Below are 16225 nucleotides of genomic sequence, written 5' to 3' on the forward strand. Positions count from 1 at the left end.
CAAAGCCTGAAGACTCTCTCCGCTCTTTTATCTTTATCTTATCTCTCCATTTTCACTTATCTCTCTAGAGTCCTGCTCTTCATTCACTGCTTCAGACCAGTCAAGATGCTGATAAGCTCTTTAGCTGTGTGTGTTTGTGTAAGGCTCTGTAAGGCCACACGTGTCCTTTTGTTTAATGTTTGTAGCAACTCCTCTTCAGCATTAGTACATTTTTGCAAATAAATCAAGAAGTCATGAAATATAAACATAGTGTTTAAATCATTTATTAACCAAAATTCAGGTACGCAGTAAAAAAAAAGATTATTTTTGATTGTAATATGTATTGTGTGTTAATGCATGCCTATACTATGAAGATACTGATGTTAAAATAAGCATTTGTATATAAAGCTTGAAAATAACAAAGAAAGAAAGAAATCAAAGCAATAATTATATAATAACATGAATGATTTAAAGAGTCTTACAAACTTTTTATATTTTAATCTTAAAATTGCAGTTGAAACCGTATGAGAGCAACTGTCATCTGGGAAAAAACATTCTCCTTCCTTCTTTACAGTTCCATAAGATAGAGTGCAGTGCCATTAGATTCAATAAAGCAAATGTTGGGATTTGGTGGGACTTTAATCTGGCATAAGAGTTATTTTGTGATAACTATTTGAATAAATAGGGCCTATTGATTATCATTTAATATCTGCCTTATTAATTAAACTCTTGGTGTACAGTCAGATTGACTTAAAATAAATAGCGATAAAATAAGAATCAACTACATAAAGTGCATCAGGTTTGTAACTGGTTGTCTATCAAAAACTGAACAAAGCATGTTTACTGTGTCTTTCATAAGAACTAAGATTTAAGGCTGAAACATAAATTTTATAGTGTTTTATTAGTTATGTTTTAAAGGGATAGTTCACCCAAAAACGAATATTCTCTACTCATTTACTCACCCTAATGCCATCCCAGATGTGTATGAATTTATATCTTCATGCATACCGCCACCTACTGGGCAAGGAGGAGAATTTATAATAAAAACAAAAGCCTTAAATATTGATCTCTTTTTCATGCACACCTACCATGTCACTTCTGAAGATTTGAATTTAACCAGTGGAGATGTTTGGATTACTTTTATGCTGCCTTTATGTGCCTTTTGGAGCTTCAAAATGTTGGTACCCTTTCACATTTTGCTAAAAAGTTTTTCGAAAATCCTTTGTGTTCAGCAGAAGAAAGAAAGTCATACACATCTGGGATGGCATGAGGGTGAGTAAACGATGAGAGAATTTTCAATTTTGGGTGAACTATCCCTTTATTAAGGATAGTATCTTTTCTCAGCCTATAGCAGTGACTAAGCTTGTGTGACTGAATGCAGAATGTAGTTGTATGGGTGGGGTCATATTAAAGGAGTGGGACATAGTGGCCATGTGGGTAAATGTGGATGGTTTATCCTGCACACAACTGTCACACTGTGGAAAGTTTTCCACTCTCCTCTTCTTAGGTTTGCTAGACATTTTCCTATTGCGGGTCTGAATCCCATCTTTCTTCATAGTAATGGGCCGGTTCACCTGAATGCACAAAAATACAGAGATATAGTACACCATTTGTACAACAATAATACTACCAGTTTGAAAATGAAATTCCTTCTGTGTTAAACCTATCTGTAGAATATTGCCTATCATGCCAATGCAAAAAAAAAAAAATATATATATATATATATATTCCCCCTAATAGACATATTTATTTACAGATAGCCTGCTAATTTAACATAAAAAACAGCTAATGTTTAGGTGCAAACAAAGTCAGTTTTAAGCAATTCATGTTTGAGAACGTATAGCCCTTACAAGTATGCATTTTAGAAAGACAAATGAGTAATCAAATGTTGTATGTTGTATTGCTTATCCAAAATTCAATCAATCAGTTTGCTGTTCTCTGTCAATACAAAGTGTCAGTGCCACTCACATTGTGTAGTTTGTAGTACAGACCGCAGGCATTACAAACAGGTTCTCCATTGACATTACGTCTCCAAAGTGTGGTGGTGCCTGTCTGGCAGTTGGCACAATAGGTGCCTGCTCGCCTAGATGCTGACTGCATAAGACACAAAGGCACAGAGAGTGAAAAAGTAGAAGAACATGGTCAATAACAGAACATAAAAAGAACAACAAAATTAAATGGGGCAAGGAAGAGGGAAGAAAAAACAGATTGACGTCCAATAGAAATAAGCCTGAAACTCAATTTGCATGCTCTGGCTTGAAAGTTGAAATGGCATGTTTACAAACGTTTTTGTTGAAGTTATCTAAAGTAAATTTTAAGTTAATCTAAAAAGGTTCATTTAAAAAAAGCTTGTTTCTCTCCAATAAAACACTGAAATTCAAAAATAATATATGATACATGATAAATTTAATATTACGAAAGTAATAAATATTTAGATTAGACATTTAAGCGTTGCAAATATACATCTCACTGTGAGCATTAAAGACATACTGAAAGGTTGGAGGGTCACGTGACTCCATGCAAGGTTCGGACGTGTGAACGTCGAGCTCAGCGCACTATGCTAGTTTTAATACTTTTTAGGAGATTTGATACACCCTGATCCTTAACTGTTCTAGGAAGACAATATGTCGAAGAATTCATAATCTGGAGATATTAAAAAACACTTATGTGCTCAAGCTGATGCCCCCGAGCGGGCCGCAAGCCCTGGAGCCGATTTGGCCAGAGAAGTGAGGGCAATTCAGTGAGAATTGTTGAACATGTTGGCAATGCTGACGAAGGTCATTGCTGATTTGGAGGATCTTGCTGTAATACGTTGATTGATCACTGCTATGGAGACGAAATTCATTAAGGTGGTTACAAGAGTGGGGGATGTCAAGAAACGGATAGATTATCTGGAGTCATCAGAGAGGGAATTAGCTGCTAATTCGCTAGCGACCAACGTGGATTTGGAGCACCTCTGGGAGAAGTTGGAGGACTTGGAGAACCGTAACTGGCGGAATAAAGTCCGAATTGTTGGAATTCCTGAGGACGAAGAAGGTCAGAATATGATGAAATTCCAGGACAGGCTCTTTCCGAATCTGCACGACATAAGCTTTAAGCACAAGGGTTCCAGCTCGGCGATCCACTGAGGGAGACAGGCCCCGATCAATTCTGGCCAAATTTCTGAGATCATCCGATAAAGATCTCGTGTTACGCAAGGCAAGGAGTAAAGGAAGGCTTTCTTGGAAGAACCACGGCATTTTCTTGTTCCCAGACTTTACGAATTCGACAAGAGAGAAACGTGATCGATTCAAGGAAGGCAAGAAACTCGTACTTCAGCGGAAGGTCACTTTTGCACTGCTATTTCCGGCCAAATTAAGAATAGATGCTAAGGATGGCCATAAAATATTTACATGTCCCCAGCAAGCGATGTCCTTCATAAGTCATAAGTTATTTTGTGGTACTCAGTTGCAGCCAAGTGGATGACTCACTGAAAATTCACTTGACCGTCTGAGGTCTTTCTGTGCTGGTTCCTTCTAGTGGCTAAAGTTTGTTTTGTGTGGTAACACTCCTTCGGGACAGTGTTGTGGATGAATCTGCACATTCTTTGTGCTTATGCCTCCTATTGGTTGGAGTATGTTTTGTGGAGTATTTCTAGCAGGACATTGGAGTGATTGGGTCATTATTTGCACTCATGTAGCAGTCGAATGGGCCGACTCACTGATCATTCGTTTGACTGTCCGAGGAAACTGAACGGCCTATATTTATTTTCTTTTTGTGCTGGTTCCGCTAGAGGCTGGAGTTTGTTTTGAGGAGCACACCTTCGGGATATTTATGTAGTTGAATCTACACTTTGTTTGTGTTTATTCCACCTATTGGCTGGAGTTTGTTTTATAGATTATCTTCTGTTTAATTCTGTCTCACAAAATTTGTATAGAAACACCGAACTTGAGCAATCCGATGGCAAAATTGCCTCGTACATGGAATGTTTGAGTTTAGAAGGATGGGCGCACGTTTTTCTTTTTTCTGTTTGTTTGGTTCGGGGGAAGTTTGGGGTTTGATTGTTGCACTAATGTTGGAATGTGGTCTTTATAATTTTATATTTGACACACAATCAATTTTTTCTAATATGTCAAAATGTCTACTGTTAATATGAGTGGACTGTCTCTCTCCATGTGGAATGTGAATGGGTTGGGGCACCCCATATAAAGATGGAAGGTTATTTCTCTTCTTAAACGTAAGAAATATGATATGTTATCGTATATAATATAGATATTTGGGAAGATATGGGGTGGACATGTTTTCTTTAGTGCTGGCTCAAGTAAGAGCAGGGAAGTCATTACACTGATAAGTAAACATCAACAATTCAAATGTCTCTATTATTGACATTATAGTTTTAGCAGAAATTCAGGGGCAAAGTTTGATTTTGGCTAATATATACGAACCTAATGCTGATGACCTGGGCTTTCTTATAGATCTTGAAGGGATGTTGCAAGCCACTGTGAACCATAGGCACCCCTTGTGATATAATATTGGGAGGAGACTTTAATCTATTGATGGACTCAGTCTTGATCATAGTGAAGCAAAAGTGTGTAAGCCCCCTAGAGCCACTTTACAGGATGTGTAAAAATCTTGGATTACAGATATTTTGAGACTTTTGAACCCATTTGGTAGGGACCATACATTTCTTTCATCAGTCCATAAGATTTATTTAAGAATAGATTTTTTTTTTTTACTATCTAGGTCCCTCATTTCATCTGTTTTTGATTGCTCAATTGGAAACATCTTAGTCTCAGATCACGCCCTGGTGAGTTTAGAGATGTTGCCACATACGGAGAAAAAGAAATCATATAGTTGGCACTTTAATGTATACCTTTTGCAAAATCCTGATTTCCAACAAATGTTATAGACTGAAATCAATGTTTATATGGAGACCAACTGGTCCTCATTATCTTCTGTGGGTGTGGCTTGGGAGGCACTTAAGGCGGTTCTTAGGGGTCAGATCATACAATATGCCTCGTTCACCAAAACATCCAAAGCACGAGAACTCCTGTAGTTGGAAAGGAATATTAAAAGGGCAGAGGCAGAGCTGAAGTGCCAAATGTCGTCTGAAGGCCTCACAGAATTGACCCGTTTGAAATACAGATATAATACTTTTTTGTCAAACTCCGGAAAGTGGAGTTTTGGTTATTCAGAGCAAGACAGTCATACTTTGAGTAGGGGTACAAAGCAGGGAAGCTTTTGGCTAGATTTATAAAGCAGAGAGAGTCTTTTTCTACCATTCCCTCAGTGAAATCTGCTGGTTTGAAAATCTCTTCCATTGATATTAATAATGCCTTTAAAGAGTTATATCTTGATCTTTACTGATCTACTAATGAAGTTATTAGAAACATTAGAAATCCCTAAATTGACGACTGAGCAAAAGAATTCCGTTGATTCTGAGATAACTTTGGAGGAACTCGACGATGTAATTAAGGCCTTGCCTACTGGCAAGGCTCCTGGGCCAGATGGCATTTCCGCTGAAGTTTTTAGATCTTATGCTACAGAACTGGCTCCACTTTTGTTAGAAGTTTATATAGAATCATTAAAGAATGGAAAGCTTACTCCAATCATGATCAGTCTGATTCTTAAAAGTTACTGTCCAATCCCTGATCCAGCTAGATGTAAAAATGTTGCCAAAATTCTGGCTAACCGATTAAATAAAGTTATGACAGCTCATATACATATAGATCAGGTGGGGTTTATTTGGGCCACAGCTCTTCTGACAACATTAGGCGTCTCATCAATATTATGTGGACAGTGGCGAATGATCAGACTCTGGTCGCTGCCATCTCACTTGAAACTGAAAAAGCATTTGATAAGGTAGAATGGGTTTATAAGATTTTGGAAATATATTGGTTCGGAAATACTTTTATTGTATGGATTAAGTTACTTTATAGACACCCTGTAGCAGCGGTACAAACAAATTGATTAATTTCAGATTATTTTACCCTGAATAGGGGCAATCAGCAGGGTTGCCTTCTTTCTCCATTATTGTTCTGTCTTGCCCTGGAACCATTAGCAACCGCGATAAGAAAGGAGGCTGATTTTCCAGGGGTGACGGCGGGAGGTGTGGCGCATAAGCTTTTACAAAACGGTATGGGCAAAAGTGTCCAGAGTGTTTAATTCGGACATTTATTTAAATGTTGCCTCAAGCATATGGCTGAACTCAAAATTATGTATTAATAAGTCCTCTTTCTGCTGGTCAGAGTGGATTGTGAGGGACCTATGGTGACCTATATGAGAGTGGAGTGTTGAGATCCTTTGAAAATTTGATTCAACATTTTAGAATTCCCAGATCTCAGTTCTTTAGGTATTTACAGCGCCACCTGCTTTGTACTATTTATGGGAGTAGCATACACCCCCCTAAAGCAGCAGATACTCTGGGAGTGGTGATTACTTCTTTTGGAAAAGGTCATGAGGCACCAGTGAATTACTTCCTGTTAATTCAGAGTCTGGGGGATGGAGCTTCAACTTCTCTCAAGAGATTATGGGAGAAAGATTTTAACTTGGTTTTTAGATTAATATAATCTGATTCCATTTTTTCTGTCATGTTTATTTAATTTGTGACTGGAATCAATAAAATTGTTAATAACAAAAGACATACTGAAAGATTGATGAAGAGAGTTTTGGTTAAAGACCCTATAGCAATAACATAAAGATTGCTAGTACAAATCCTTTATGGAATGACATACAATTTAGACTTGATACCTGCAAGGTCCTCTACCCTTTCCATATGAACGTAGGCTGGATGTACATAAAAGTTTTTCCTCAGAGCTTAATGTTAACAGTAGTACTTCAAGCACTCCAGCAGTATTGGTCTTACAAAATGAATGCAGCTTTGCGTGCTGCAGAAAAAGAAAAGAGTAGGCCTAAAATTTGCATTGCTTAAGCTAAATATCAAATTAACTGAAACTACCATTTTTTAAACTGCAAAAAGAAGTAGGCTATTATGAAAGAACTGAATGAAAGAACAGATTATATTCTTAGAGGCTCAATTAATAGGTAATGAAACCTTTAAATATTTTCAGTGTTGTACTACATTTTTCTGGCTAGTTTGAAAGTCACTGGCTAAGGTTTTTTGCTTCCGGACATGTTAATGAACTGCGGTTAGCCACAGAGGCCCTTTGAATGATCATGCCAATGATCAAGCATATATTTAATATCAGGAGGTTCTCCATGATGTTGGCAGAGTGCAAAGTAGAGTGCTGCAGTCTGCAATATAGGAACATTTACATTGTGGTGTGGGCGAGGGCACCCTTGAGTGTCTGAGAGGAAGATGAGGAGTTTATAGAAGAGGAGGAAGGACAAGTCAAGACATTTTGACAAGCCAAGATAAACAAAATTACCCTTAACATATCCATTACTTCTGAATTTAATTGGTAAAACAATCTTGCTGCCACTTTGTACCAACTCAAGCACACAAATGTATTGATTTAGGCCTAATTATTTATTCAGTCATTTATTTATCAATTTTATGCATTTATTTTAAACCATATCATTATATATTATTAAACAATAGATAGCCTTATTAAATTAAGGCTAATTGATATGATAAGTAGACCTCTATATATTCTATTTAGATAAAAGTAAATAAAATGTAAAATGAAAGTACCTTGTACTTTGTATTCTCACATTGTATTCTACTGCATAAAGTGTAAGAATCTCAACATTAACTGTATAAAAGAAAGTCCTTAAGATCCTCATCAGTTTATTATTATTATTATTATTGATCAATAAACAATACAAATACTAACAACAATGCTCTTAAGTTCCCCTTTTGTCACTCATTCGACTGCGTTGTGTCAGATGGGGAGCGGGCAAGTGACTGTCAGACAGATTTTTTCTTCGGCGCCGAACGGTTATGTGATCAGCGAGCTGTATGTCACGACTGCTTCACCCACCTCTCTGCAAGAGAGCTTTCTGTTGGATCTGACGGTGCATTCCAGCGGCTTTCTCCTCTCTGCACGCTGTGCAGACTCTGCCCCTGGGCGCTTCGACAGCGCTTCTCTCCTAAAAGAGTTTGATTTCTCTAAAAGAGTTTATTCTCCTCTAAAATATTTTTTTCTTGTAAAAGAGCAACATACACAAGCGAGCGTTGGACGTACTTTTCAAGACGCGTCTTTTTAAAGATGCCCTTCTGGCGCTGTGTAGTTCCTGGATGTAGCCGGTATCTCTCCAGATCCGACGGTCATAGACGCTGCCTCGTGTGCCTGGATAGTGATCACACTGAGGCAGTGTTTGTGGATGGTTCATGTTCTTACTGCGAGGACATGACCATGGCAACGTTGCGGTCACGGCTTTCATTTCTTAAAACGAATGCCACTCCAGCCGCCCCCAGGCACGCTCGTTTGTTTCCGTCTGCGCTCGGGACGACAGCGGCTCGCTTCACGGCCAGTTTGCCTCATCCCTGGAGCCAGGTCTGGATGATGACATGCCCGGAACCGACCCCCTTGCTCGTCCGCTCTCGCTAGCCTGGACGGCGGGGCAGTCCACGGGTACACGGAGGTCCCTCGGGTGGACAGGGTGGTTGCGATACACCTGTGTCCCGAGAATGCCGCCACCTGGCGGGACCGCCCGGTACTCCCCTCCAAGGCCTGTAGGACAATGTCTTCACTGACTGCGAAAGCCTACAGCGCCACTGGACAGGCCGCCTCCGCCTTGCATGCCATGGCTCTCCTGCAGGTACACCAAGCCAGGGCACTCAAAGAACTGCACCAGGGTAGTCCTGATCCTGACGTGCTGCAGGAACTGTGCTCTGCCACCGACCTCGCTCTCAGGGCTACGAAGGTCACAGCGCAAGCACTCGGGCGGGCGATGGCCACCCTCGTGGTCCAGGAACGCCACCTGTGGCTGAACTTGGTCGAGATGCACGACGTTAACAAAGCCGCTTTCTCAACGCCACCGTCTCCCAGTTCGATTTCTTCTGTGACACCATCGACAACTTCGACCAGCAGTTTTCGGCGGTGAGGAAGCAGACGGAGGCCATTTCGCACATCATACCGCACCGTCGCAGTGCAGGCCACCCCCTGCGAAGAAACCACCGGCAGCTCCGCCTAAACCTGGGCCCAGCTCTCAGCCCCAACATCGAGCGCCCCGCAGGCGGAGTACGCCCCCAGTCTCCAGGACCTCTTCTAAGGCCCGTAAGACGCCTAGACGTTCCTGAGACAGCGCACCCAGGAAGCCAGACCTTTGCTCCGGAACTGGTAGCAAGACCACACCGTTCACTAGTGGAGGGCCGGTAGGAGAATCCTCAGTTCTCCCTTTTTCTTTAGCGGTACCCAAATTATCAATAAAAGAGCAATTCCCTCACTTCCTGGGTCAGCAGACCGGTGCGCGCTGTTCTCACAGCACCCCGGAACCAAAACTTTGCAGTCCCGGCCATCTGGCCTCCGGACCAACAACTGCCCAGCACCGGCAGGCCAGCGCTGACGAGTCTCGAGGATGTCCCTATAGGACCCCGTCCTCTGTCTACAACCCACCCCCTGCCAGGTGCAAGGTAAGTGCTTTGAGTTTTTACTCAGCACCCAAGCCTCGGGACGCGCTTTCGCCTCCCGATGCACTATTACCTGCTCCCCACCTGGTACATCCAAAACGTCCCGTTACTGCCCCTCGCACGGAGCTTAGACGCATGGCTTGCGCTTCCCAGCCCGTCGCGATGGCTGGCCAGGACCATCCGACTCAGCTGCGCGATTCAATTCACCAGGCTCCCACCTCGTTTCAGCAGTATTCGCTCCACTCCGATGCACAACGAAAACGGCAGCACATTACGAGCAGAGATTGCCACTCTGCTACTCAAGGATGCGATAGAGCCTGTCCCTCCAGCCGAGATGAAGAAGGGTTTCTACAGCCCTTACTTCATCGTACCCAAAAAAGGCGGTGGGTTGCGGCCAATATTGGACTTGCGAGTTCTCAACCGGACTTTACACAGACTCCCGTTCAAAATGCTCAAGCAGAGGCAAATTCTAACCTGCGTTCGGCATCAAGATTGGTTTGCGGCATGGTTATTGTTGTAATCTCTGTTCCCCGATGGAAGGAACAAGACGTTGTGTTCCCCTTGCCACGTCACTATCCCTACCACTGCAATGCGGCGTAACCTTATTCTCAGCTCATCAGAGAAAACCTGTCTGACAGTCGCTCGCCCGCTTCCCTTTATACACATATGTCCAGGAGCGGGGCATGCAAATTCTGTCTGCCAACTTGACATTGGCCTTTTCTCAAGTTCAGAGGTACACAAGGCTCTCAGAAGACCCCTTGTGTCACTTTAGTCGACACAACGTCTCGTTCCTTCCATCGGGGAACAGAGGTTACAACAGTAACCATGACGTTAAGCTCAACTGACAGCATTTGTGCCAAAATATAGATTTCCACAAAAATGTATTCTGACTTGCTTACAATATACAGTAAGTGAATGGGGCCAATTCGTAAATGTTAAAATACTCACTGTTTTAAATGTATAGCCACAAGATGTAATCAATATGTGTTAACATGATTTTAGTGTGATAAAATTGCTTACCAACCTTTTCTGTTTAAAGTTATAGCCAATTAGACAACTTTGTTGCTATGACATCGTAATGTCAACAAACCCTAAACCCTAAAACGACTGTAAAAATGATGATTTAAACAACATTACATCTCAAATAATAGGCTACATGTGTTTTAACATAATAATTAATGCTTTATAAATAAAATGATATGCTTCACATTTCTGTTTTAAACCCTCCAAAAATTGGCCCCATTCACTTCCATTGTAAGTGCCACATTATAACGCAGATTTGTGCTTTTTTTTAAAGAAAGAAGGGATGAGTCAAATAGGTTTCTTTGTGGTAATCAACATTATGCCAAAAATGCTGACAATTTATCTTAACATGTATTGAACCTGGAATACGATGTTTTTGGGAAACAGACCGTAATTCTAAGATGTTTTCTATGATCGTTTTTAAGATCTATTTAGGCTTACGATGCTTTTGGGAAATGAGGCCCTGGTCAGAGTTTTTACGTCAAACTCTAAAATTACGCCCTCAAAAAAAAGACACAAGTTAAACCCAGTTCCAATCCGTAACATTGTGTAACATTTTTTCTTTTTTGCCCCAACCTGTGAAGTGTTGCTCAAGGAGCTATAATAGACACTCCACATGTCAAAAGAGTTCACAAAGTTATCGGTACCGGGCAGACATCCTGCCACGGAAACAAATGGACCGACCTGTCTCTGCAGGCACTCTTTAAATATATGACCTGTAGCTGATGCAGAAGTGCTCGTCACACACTGAATAAAAGCAAGAGAACCAAAGCTAGTCAGTTTAATTTACAGCTAAAACATTCAGAAAGTAGAGTCAAACTAAATCCGTAGAGGCAGTAACTTTCAAGCTGATTTATTAGGTGTTTTCCTTCATTTTCAGTCACAGTAGCATTTCTGCAGATGTCTGCATAGTATAATTTTTTCATCTGTTACTTGAGTGTCGTGTAGTGACAGCTTTGGTTAGTAGAATATCAAAGTATTGGGCATATTCTTTAAAATTTAACATAATGCATTTGTAATTTGTATTTTGTTTACAACTGTACCTCGTCAAGTTACAGTGGCAAGGCAAAATATTGCGTAAACGCTGCATTACATTTGGGATATTTTAATCCTGTTGCATCAAGTGTGATTGAGATCTGACCAGTCAGATTGAATGTTTCCGTCAACAATAGGCTACTCAACTATTATGAACTTTTATGAATATAAAATTTAAAATCACACTGGTTTATTTAAAATAATATTAATAGGCTAATAGTAATAATAAAAAGTTACTTTGGTGGATAGAAAATTATAATTTAAATATTAAAATTAAGTTAAGATGATATGCCTACCAGGAATAAAATTAGTATATGATTTCTGGCCAAATTTACACTTATTCATGCTAATGAATTCTACTTGCCATTTAAGCCTGTCAGTAAGGCCATGGAAACTCAATGGTCCATTACACACACACACCCACAAACACACAGACACACACACAAGACTTTCTCTTTCTTTTTCTCCATTCTCTGTCAGTGCATGTAATACAACCATCATACTGTACATCAAATAGGCACAATGTAAGTGAAAGTGAATCACTACTCAGAAAAAGTTTCTGTAAATGTTATTACTGTCAAGAGCTCTACAAACATGATCAGTGTTTTATTAGCATTTATCTCCTGACTGTCTAGATGAAGAATTCGTAGTGCTTAATTTTCTTTGCTTGTCATGGAGTGAAAACTTTGGAATCTCCCAAATATATGGGGAAATGCAGGTAAAAGGTTAGCGGGCAAGCCATTAAAAACATGACCGTTTTTTATCAGTTGGTTTTTAGAGCAGTGTTCTATGCAATGTTTGTGTTGTACCTGTGTGTGCTTGCAAGTATTTGCATGCAAAGGTGTACATGTTTACCAGTCGCCTCTTGGGTCTGATGAGTGGTCGGTTCTGGCCATTCATCTTGTGATAGAGTCCACATGCATTACACAGATAATGACCTGTTCCATCCCTTCGCCACAGAGGAGTTGATGTTGCTCCACAATTCACACATTCGCGCCCTTCCACCATACATTTTCCACAGAGATGCACAAAATGAGGAAAGAGGAAATAACTTTAAGCAACTTATGCAGAGTGGAATGAATGTGTAGTGTGATTGTGCACTGGAACATCACATTTTACAATACGTAATATGTTTTATGAAAGTGTGAAACCAGTTTTCATATCAAAATATTTTATAACACAAAAGGACAGATGTGCAAATTTTAAAACTGTTCAAGAAATAACTCCAGCCATTTGGCACAAGGTGCGTACCAGACTATATAGCACATCTTTCAATAGCATGAAAGTTGATTCACTGTCCATCTTAGTGTAATAATAATTTTTTTTGCTTATATTATCATTTTCATGAACAGATCCCACTAAATGACAAATACAAAATATGATTCTTAAGTGAGTACTATGTTATAAGGAGCAGTGCCAGAAAATGAACTGAACATGAAACATTTAAAAAATATATATTTGTGTCATATTTTTATTTTGCAGATGCATAACGCATAAACTGCGCTGTGATAATTCAGTCACCACATTATAGTAACACATTACAGTGTCCATATTATATATTTATATAATTTATTGCAATAACAAAACCAATAGGTATTTACAAGCTACTCCATAAAATATTTATGAAGTAGGCAAGTAAGTTACTTAATGTAATTACAATGTTACACCAATACTGTAAGTGTGCCCTAATTGTTTACAAGCAGCAGATGTTTAAAGCTAGACATTCAACATCTGATGGTGTTGTTATGAACTATGACCTCTGATGTTACCTGAAAAAGCGCAGCTTTTGCATTTTGGCGTCACGTTTCTCGTGCTGCTCCCGACCAGACTTCTGTTATGAAACACACTGCCGGAGAAGTCCTGCTCTCCTGCAAAAGCATAATCGGAATATGAAAGTAGGCCTATATGTGTCGTAGTCTGCGCCAGATTAGTACTGACTGGACTAGAACACTCCACTTTCATTCCATCGACGAGCTGCATATGGTATTTCCCAGTGTCTATCACAGAAGCAGTGCACGCGGGGTCCAAGGAAGCGTCCTTGGGTGGAGTAGGGCGTAGGCAGTAGAGCTGAGGGCTGCAGTGTTGTGTCATTGACAGGTAAGGCATCGAACCTGGGGTAGAACCGGTACCCGTGTACAGGCCACTTGAGTTTTCAGCATTACCCTGGTGGCTGACGGCCCATTTATTGTGGTGTTGGGCCACTGACAGGGTCGACTTGCTGTTCTCCAATAACGAAAGTTCTTGAGAGTGGATAAGGTGGGGCCGACACATTCCGCCACCCTTCAGCCGAGCTGCAAAAAATAATTAGTAGAATTTTGTAAACACGCAATGTTACTATGTGCAGAGGCAGACAACTCCATGACAAAGGTGGTCAAGACGCCTGAGTATCAAGTAAATGGGCTACTTTTTCGATTTTCTCCGCGTTATACTAATGCTTTTAAACACAGCTACAAAAGTTATAACAGTATTATAACAATATGACGTTTAATAACACTGTATCTATACACGATATAACGATTCCGATTCAAACGCGGCGCGAAATGTCTTAAACCGGAGCAGTCTGGTTGACAAAATAACTTTCTCAAAGCCCATATTTCGTTCTGCTAGAGCGTGCGCTCAATAGAGGGGTGAATTTCATCATTAGCTGTGGGTAATTCTATTAGAGTTTTCTTCAAATACCAATTTCTCCACTTTATAGACTAGATGGCTTGCAATCGATAACAATCTCTGTAAATCGAACAAACCCCTTGCAATTTGAAGGACCACATACACTTGACACAGGTAAGAAAACAAGAAAACGTGTGTCAAAGCAATATATTTCAATTTAATTAAACTTTATTACTGAAAGACAACCCTCAAACAAAACATTTGCTACACATTTAAGCGTTTATTAAATATGGAAAGGAAAATTATTTCACAATATTAATATTTATACCAGCATAACAGCTTACTAATTATTAATTGTATTAACTATTTAAATAGTGATTCTCTTGGAGATTATTCTTGGGAACTAAAAAATAGTAGGCTACTATTTTTTTATACCCCGGTGAACCAAGAAATATAACCGTCAGTTTTATGGAAAGTGGTTCATTTATCCTCAACTAATGCAAAAATTGAAGTAGGCAACTGAAAACTGGTTAAAAGACAACTGTTAAAAAAAATACTCCAAGGACAATAGTGCTCCAGGCCTACTCACCATGTGTTTGACTGTAAGACATTCGTGCACGAGTGTATGAGTGGGCTCCATGTGAGTGATAACAGGGGCTTCCTTGATAGTCCAAATGACTGAGAAATACATCCACCTCATCTGGTGGTAATAACGGGGCTCCTGGCTCCTTAAATCCCGAGACACGATGCCCTAAACCAGCATGAAGAAGCACTGAATCTGGGGTACCCATTAAGGCTGAATGTTGGGCATGCATCATCCACAGGGGTTCCGCCGGGAGGTCCATCTGTAGATGCCTTCCAGCTGAACGTGCAAGCAAATTGTGCTGTGCGGTTAAAAAAGATATTCCAAGTTTATCCACCTTGAAGGCTAATTTCCCGAGTATGTGTATCCTTTCTTTCCACGCCGTTAAATTTAAATTATTTAGCATACCGCAGAGAGCGTAAACATAAATGAATTCATTGTAAAATATTGAGACAAGATTTGAAGCTTGAGATCTCGCGCGTTCAAATATCACACTTAATAACTGATTACTTCAGCTATATGTGCTTGTGTGAACTGATATACATTTTAACGATAGATACCCTAATATGTAAAACCAAATCCTGTTATTTGGGTGTAAAAAGAGTGCGAGAACCGACCTTCTTATATTGTCACTCCAGCTCCAGATCAGCGCGCGTGTATCAGAACACTATTTTTTCTTCATAAGCGTCGGGAATGATGCCACAGGACGTCAAACGAGCAACTGCTCAAAAAACTTATATGCAATAGACTATATGAGACAGAGGCTAAGGGCTGACTCCTCCCGCCAAGGTCAAGTCTAGCCAATTAGAGTTCGTCTTTTGTCCAGCGTGACACCTGAAACTCCACTTAACTCTAGGCAGCTTTTTATCCGTTCGTTTCGTTAGTTCTGCGCTGCTAACAAGTAATTTATTCACATTTCACCATTCAACCTCCTGAAACTGTTATTACTACTTATTACCACCTAAAGAAAACTATAGGCTAGGCTACTATGAAAAAACGTAATGTCAAATAATTTTCACTTTTCATTTTTGCCATTTGGAGTTAATTTACTTTAGGGTTTTTCCCCCACTGTTATAAAACTATTATAAAAGCTAAAAAGAGGTTGGGCCTCACTTTAAAAAAACAATATTGCTTGTAGGCCTATTTAAAGGAATATTCCGGGTTCAATACAAATTAAGCTCAATCGACAGCGTTTTGTGGCATAATGTTGATTATCACAAAAATTATTTTCACATGCCCCTCTTCTTTAAGAAAAGCAAAAATCTGGGTTCCAGTGATGCACTTACAATGGAAGTGAATGAGGGCCAATCCGTAATGGTTAAAATACTCACTGTTTCAAAAGTAGCCTATAGCCACGAAACGTAAACATTATACATGTTAATATGATTTGAATGTGATCAAATCGCTAACATTTTCTGTGTAAAGTTATAGCTAGATGTAATGTCAACGAACCCGAATACCACTGTGATTCACTGTTTTAACAG

The 16225-nt window shown here is 40.0% G+C and overlaps 1 protein-coding gene across 1 annotated transcript; it reads right to left on the minus strand.

Moving 5' to 3' along the window:
- Positions 1–476: 476 nt before the first annotated feature.
- On the minus strand, positions 477–15431 carry gata2b (GATA binding protein 2b). Its single transcript, XM_052129696.1, has 6 exons — positions 15359–15431; positions 14748–15042; positions 13321–13842; positions 12407–12549; positions 1948–2073; positions 477–1553 (listed from the first exon to the last, which is right to left on the minus strand). Exons 2-6 carry the CDS (start codon positions 15001–15003, stop codon positions 1320–1322), a joined length of 1281 nt encoding a protein of 426 aa, XP_051985656.1. The 5' UTR covers positions 15004–15042; positions 15359–15431; the 3' UTR covers positions 477–1319.
- Positions 15432–16225: the final 794 nt, after the last annotated feature.

Source organism: Xyrauchen texanus, chromosome 7 (genome assembly GCF_025860055.1).
Source record: "Xyrauchen texanus isolate HMW12.3.18 chromosome 7, RBS_HiC_50CHRs, whole genome shotgun sequence".
NCBI lineage: Eukaryota > Metazoa > Chordata > Actinopteri > Cypriniformes > Catostomidae > Xyrauchen > Xyrauchen texanus.